Source organism: Apodemus sylvaticus, chromosome 7 (assembly GCF_947179515.1).
Source record: "Apodemus sylvaticus chromosome 7, mApoSyl1.1, whole genome shotgun sequence".
Lineage (NCBI taxonomy): Eukaryota > Metazoa > Chordata > Mammalia > Rodentia > Muridae > Apodemus > Apodemus sylvaticus.
The window spans coordinates 91,889,813-91,897,140 of record NC_067478.1 but is presented as its reverse complement, the minus strand read 5'-3'; the positions used below and the strand labels follow the sequence as shown (position 1 = coordinate 91,897,140).

Genomic DNA, 7,328 nt, shown 5'->3' with positions numbered 1-7,328 from the left:
TGCATGAAAATTAACCCCAAAGCTCAGAATACCCAAGATATAATTCTGACCAAGCCCATTCAGTCAGTCAACAGGTTCTCCAGGGCAGGAGTGAGGATTGAAAAGAAAGAGACATGTAGACAAAACTGCAACATGACCCCAGTCAATTCTGAGACTGAAGGGCAGGTTTCATAATTCTCAAACCAATTTTATACCGATTTGATTACATGAAGGAATTAAGGTCAAAAGTAGTACAATGAGGAATAAGCAAGACAGTAAACACAAAACTGTCAAGGCAGTAAGGAAAATCCCACATCACTGCAGTGACAGTTGTTTCCAAGGGTGTGTAAGGAAGACCAAAACACCCGAGCCTACTTTCTTGTCCAAGCCCAGAATCTTGCCTGAAGCTTGCTTCTGCCATAACCTACTTCCTTATTATGCCCTAATGTCAGATTCCTGCTTGAAGCCCTTCTCCTTGGTCATTGTCAGGATACTGCCAGGCAGCACGATACCCCAATAAGGCTCTCCACATGATTCAAAGAGCACATGAACCTCAAGAAGAAGGAAGACCAAAGTGTGTGTGCTTTGGTACTTCTTAGATGACATAACAAAATAATTGTGGGAACAAATACATACACAAAATGTGGAACAGAGACTAAAGGAAAGGTCATGCAGATAATATTTTTGGCTCAAACTGATTACTAGATTCGTCACTAAAGATGGTTTTCATAGAACAAATGTGCTATGGGTTCTCTTTTCGATGTCCTTGAGGCATGGGAACTATCTTAAATAACACATAGATGGAAAGTCTCTGTTTTAAGTGTTGCCAAATTATAGTGATGCTCCAGAGCTGATGACATTAGTTAGGAACTCTCATCTTTTACATCTTTCAGAGCCACATAGTGAGCATAGATTAGTGTGATCACTATGATTCCCAGTTCTATAACTTCTCATGGATAAGGCTAAGTGGTTGAGTGTAAAATAACGTTTCCTGGAATATTTCAGCTGTTAATGTAAATTTCATATGACATTCAAGATATCTTCATTGGGTTTTATTATGAAAACTTTGTCATAGCCCAGTGGATTGGGCATAATACAAATTGCAATATAAGAATGAATGTTGTACATATGGTAAACATGGAATACATTGATTATGGACATATGCAATTTTTCAGCCATGCTATAAAACAATTTGATAGCACAAAAAGTAAATTACTATAATGACTAGGAACACTGTCAAATCAAAGGACATATGGTCACTAGAGAAAGTTAATCAGGAATATAGACAGATTATTTGTCTCACAAATTAAAAAAAGATAAATAATAACTTTACCATCATATAATGACATGCTTTTATTTATTATTTATGTAATCTTTGTTTGGACCTGTTCTAACAATTAATACTTTTGATAGCATGATATAATGATAATGAATGTAAGATGTTATTTACCTTCTGATATTCTCAAATTACTAAATAGTGAAGGAAGCAAGCTATCCAATGTTATGAATAAAAGAAAACCTAGTAAAAATGAAAGAAGTGCCAAATTCTCCCCTCCAAGGTAATTCCTCCCCTACACAGTGCAGAGAAGAATCCAAAGAAATATATTAACCAGTACACAATAACATTTGGTGATACAACTAAGGCTAAAAACAATAGCAAATTTTGTTTAAAACTTTCTTTTGGTTAAAGTTTTTTTCAGAGCAATTTTAACATCTTTGTTCCTAAGACTATAGATTAATGGATTCATCATGGGGACCACAATGTTATAAAAGACAGACGATATTTTTCCCTGCTCCAATGACCCAGAAGAAGAGGGCTTTAAATACATATATGTACATGATCCAAAGAACAGAGAAATAGCTATTATGTGAGAGCTACAAGTGCTGAAGGCTTTGGACCTACCTTCTGTGGAACTTATTTTGAAGATGCTTGAGAGAATGAAGCCATAAGAGGTAAAGATGATGAGAGTGGGTACGATGATGTTTTTTCCCCCTACAATGAACAGCTCTATCTCATTAACATAGGTGCTGGTGCAGGAGAGCTCTAGCAAAGGGAGGAGGTCACAGAAATAATGGTTGATGGTGTTTCCATCACAGAACGTCAGTCTCAGGACACATCCAGTGTGGATCATTCCATCACAAAACCCCATTAAATATGAAGCAAGCATAAGATAAGAACATACCTTAGGGGACATGACAATGTTGTACATAAGTGGATTGCAAACGGCCACATAGCGATCATAGGCCATTGCTGTCAGCACATAACATTCAGAAATGATAAAAAAGCAAAAGAAGTAGTACTGTGTCATGCATCCCTCATACGAAATAACATTCTTCTTTAGTAAAAAGTTCATGAGCATTTTGGGTGTAACAACTGAACAATAACAAAGGTCTACCCAGGACAAATTAAACAGAAAAAAGTACATGGGAGTGTGAAGGTGAGAATTCAGAACAATCAGCAGGATCAAAGCCAAGTTCCCCAAGGTAGTTGTCATGTAAGTCATCAGAAAGAGTAGGAACAGCGGTATTTGTAAGTCAGGCTGGTTTGTTAACCCCATCAAGATGAACTCAGTGACCAGAGAAGCATTTTCCAGAGCCATTTGTCTCAAAAAGAATCTGTTGGAAGATAGAAATGATAAAATTAGGCAACATAATTGACACACCACACTAACCATTCCTATATAAGTAATGCATGTCTTAGAAATGTCTGAAATTTATTAATTTGAAAAAATGTCAAATTTCATGATACCATATTACTCAAAGGCCTAATGTATCCATTTAAAGATGCAGTAGATTCTAGAGCATTAAAAACAATATATACTAGGTGAATAGTATACTGTCATACACAATGCAACTATTAGAAAATCTTAAAGGAGAAAGGTGAAGCATGTTGTACCAATTCAAATTGCCCTTAGTCTCTTTACTATTATTTCTTTGAATGAGCCCCTTCCTTCGACTGGAAGAGGTTAGAGTAAAGGTACTGAATTAAATCTAAATTTAATCTTTGCATAACATAAACAAAAAACTTACTTGTACAGATAGTTAATGTGTACAAAGGCTGTACTCTCCTAGGTTAAAAGCGACCAGGAGAAGTTGATAGATAACTTCATATACAATATAACAAATGGTTTATTATGTATACTTCAAAATGTAGCAAGTTTGGATGATTAATAACTAGAGAACTATCTCTTGCATCAAGAGTGATGTGAAGGGTCAGTTTTAATAGTGTTTATAAGGTTTATATGAGTATGTCACTTTCTGTCTCAGTCTCTTTTTATTTGTTTCTGACTATGTCTCTCTCTCTCTGACTCAGTTTCTATCTCAGTCTGTTTGACTTTGTGATTCTCCCTCTTTTCCTCTCCCTTGCTTCTTCTCCCTTTCTTCCTCTTCCTTTTGCCCTCTCCCTCTCCCTCTCCTCCCTCTGTCTCTGTCTCTGTCTCTGTCTCTGTCTCTCTGTCTCTCTCTGCCTCTCTCTGTCTCTCTGTCTCTCTCTGTTTCTGTCTCTGTCTCTGTCTCTCTCTCTCTCTCTCTCTCTCTCTCTCTCTCTCTCTCTCTCTCTCTCTCTGTATGTGTGTACAAGCTCATGCATGTACTTTAACACCATGTAATTAATTAAAATATTAGACAAATTGAAAAGAATCCACTTTGCTATACAGTTATTGTGACAATATATATTACAATTAAGCATCTCCAGTTGGATGATCTTTGGCAGGCAAATAGGGACCATGCTAATAAGGGCCATCCTAATAAGAACTTTTAGGAGATTCAGGTCAGGAGCTGCTGCCAGGATGCAGGTTCTTCATATCAGCTCTAGAATTTTGTTTTTAAGTGAACAGAACAATGAGATTATTTTGTTACTTTATTGCCTTTTTAATTTTTTTTTTTTTTTAGAAAAACAAATCACTGTTTTATACCAAAAGGTAACTACAATATTGGCTTATGTTTTGTTTTTTCAAGGAAATCACCCAGACTACAAATGTTTTCTTTTCTTACTTTATTTTATTTTTTTTCCGGGTCTAGCATTCCTGATGTGCTTGGAATTACTAGACTTTTAGGAATTCATTTGAATGCACTACTTTCATTTTCTGTTTTCTTATTGATCGATCATTCTCCAGTTTAGTTACCAACCCTCTCTCAACAAAAGTCATAAATTCAGGAGTAAGCTCTATCTATTGAAAAGAATGTGTTGATTAAGACACCAAAAACAACTCCTATTTTACTGACTCTACATAAATCTTCTGCCTAGTTTTCAGGATATTTCCTATTGAATTTTGGTTAAACTTTATGACATACAGATTGGAAGAGAAAGATATTGGGTCTGGGGCTTCAGCATACAAACCCTTTCTACAATCATAATAAGCTCAAAGCACAAAGTGGAAAACACTTAATGACCTCTATAATTTGTATAATTTAGGAGTTTTCTTCACATACATAGATCATAGGACGTTGGTTACTGGAGCAAATTGGAGGGGAAAAATCAAAATTAAGTTGAAAATGGATGTCAAATATCACTGTATAAATTGATGAATGAGAAAATAATAGAATAATAAAGATGTTGGCTTCAAACCTACAATGACTATATGATAAAAATAAATCCATTCAATTGGAAAAGGTGCCTAGACCTAGAGTTCTCCCATCAACATATTAACAGGAATAATGCCCATTGTCATCTTGATTTTGTTAAGAGGATATAACATAAGGTTACCTTCTGACTACATGCATTTTAAAATGAAATGAAAGCCGTCCTGTATTCAAAAAAGCCACATTTCAATTAGTTTCATTGTTGAGCATTTCACAAACACATGTATTAAAACAAATTGCTCCCACATGAACATTTTAGAGCTTAAAGATATCTAAGTGAACATGCCTATGAAAATCAAGCATTACCCTCCTTCAGTGAGAGAAACATTCTTGCTTACTTACAGATTTTATTTACTGTGGTTTCCTGAGGAGGATTTAGATGTTGTTGATTCCAAGGAGATACAGTAAAAAATGAATATCCTATACTTGATGGAAATCTTTCTGAACTACTGATCTTAATTCTCAAAGCTATTTTCTACTGCTCTGAAGAATCAAAGGGAAGAATAGACCTTTTATTTTGATCATTTTGGCCACTGGGCAATCCTATATATTTTACATAATTTACTACTGTCCTACATGTGGCTATGGATAATGAAGGGACTTTCTTGGTCTCTTCTCTAGACACAGGCCTCAGATTTAAAGAGGGAATGGAGTTATTGTATTTGCATGCTTAACTATAATGTATGTCTAAACCTTTAGGGACTAGTTCTCTATTCAGTTATGCCTTCTACTTTAGGGAATGTACTTCCTCTTTGCTGGGAACAACACTGAACTCCCATATGACAGTCATCTTTATCTCTTAAGGGAAATCTTAAGGTTTTTTTTTTTTTTTAATTTCTCTTTGTTCCCATATCCATTCATGGTAATATTCCACAGATTCTATATTTCTGTTATTGTCTACTGTCTCATTATTTTTATGTTTATTTTAATGAATGTCACCTTTTATTAAATATTTTCCTTAATATTTAATGAAACCATGTCTAGCTTTTGTAGATCTGCATAAAACTCAGCAAGTCACCCATGCTAGGCATGTGATCTATCACTGAGCAATATACCCAGACCTTCAAAACCCTAAAATCACATTTATTGCTCTGGGTGAAGTAGGGTTCTCTTTTATTTACACCACACAAGAGGTAGAGGCAGGCAAATCTCTGTGAGTTCAAACCTAATGCTTCTACTTATTAAATGCCAGGCCACCCAGGGCTACATAATAAGATTTTTCTCAAATAAACAAACAAACAAAACAACAAACAAAATCACATTTATTGTGTGGCAACTCAACTTACTATTTTTAAATAATTACTAAAAAATACTGAAGGGCTGCCCTACTTGGGATGAACAGTTTAGTAGCAAGATAAACATTTTTCCAGTAAGAAACTTGTTATTAAATGGTTAAATTACAATTAAATTATAATTTTAAAATGTAATATGTATATGTATTATCTATTTCTTCATGAAAATAGTGAAAATGTATTCATATGTTTGATTTATTTTTGTATATTTGTGATTTTTTTTTTATTTTCAAAATTTAAAAATAGCTATAGCTATTATTATATAGCTATATATAATATATATATATATATTATTATATAGAATATCTGTGGAAAATGAAGGGAGAAATGGAAGATAGACACAAAATTAATGTACATAAAACAACTTCAATATTTCATCTTATCATATTCAAAATGACAGCTTTCAAGTAATCAAATGAAAGCAAAACAACAGATTCTAGTAACACCTAAAGGTTAACCTGTAGTCTTCACATACTCTTACAAACTATAAATATGTATAATGTTCATTTGAGATTTAAAAATCCCAGAAGATACCGTTCTTTTTTATTTTTATTAAATACTACTTCAAATTATACATATATATATATATATATACACACATACACAAATGCTTATGCATATGCATATAATACAAACACACACACACACACACACACACACACACATATATATATATATATATATATATATATATATATATATATATATATACTAATGTGAGTATATAGCTTTTCTGAAGGACAGTCATTCTTGACTTGAACTTGGTTGTTAATTGCTCTGTCTACATTAATTAGAAATTATATAGAAAAATGATCAATTTTTAATTTCATTTGTAATTTAAAATAAAATCCTACATATGTGTTAAAAAATAGATATCCATTGTTTGCTAGCTAAATTGGAGAAAATGAAATATTCATCACCTGACCTAATTGTTATGTCATTAAGCCTGAAATGTTAAATGTAATATATTATAAATTAAAAAAAATCATTAACTGGACTCATCACGTGGTGTATTGGACTCAAATATAATTTCCTTGATTGAACCCATATACAGGATTTTCCTTCTTTCTGCCTTCTACAAGTTCCCTATTCTTCTGGTAATTCTGAATCTATTAACAAAAGATAGCACCTAGTATTTGTCATTTTTGGTTTTAGATGTGAAACATTTCAAAGTTTTGTAACATAATATTTACTTTTTTTGACGTGAGACATAGCCCAGGAGGCAAAGTATGTAACAATGATAAAAAGTGTGTATTTAGGAACACTACACAACTCATTCTATGAAGCCAGAATTGCTGATACCAAAACCACACAAAGATCCAACAAAGAAAGAGAACTTCCAGCCAATTTCCCTTATGAATATCAATGCAAAAATACTAAATAAAATTCTTGCCAACTGAATCTAAGAACACATCAAAATGATCATCCACCATGATCAAGTAGGCTTCATCCCAGGAATGCAGGGATGGTACAATA

The 7,328-nt window shown here is 33.4% G+C and overlaps 1 protein-coding gene across 1 annotated transcript; it reads right to left on the bottom strand.

Annotated features, from left to right (window-relative positions):
* Window positions 1–1,646: 1,646 nt before the first annotated feature.
* LOC127690042 (olfactory receptor 145-like) lies at window positions 1,647–2,582 on the bottom strand. Its single transcript, XM_052189605.1, has one exon. The coding sequence runs from the start codon at window positions 2,577–2,579 to the stop codon at window positions 1,647–1,649; it is 933 nt and encodes a 310-aa protein (XP_052045565.1). The 5' UTR covers window positions 2,580–2,582.
* Between the last annotated feature and the right edge of the window lie 4,746 nt (window positions 2,583–7,328).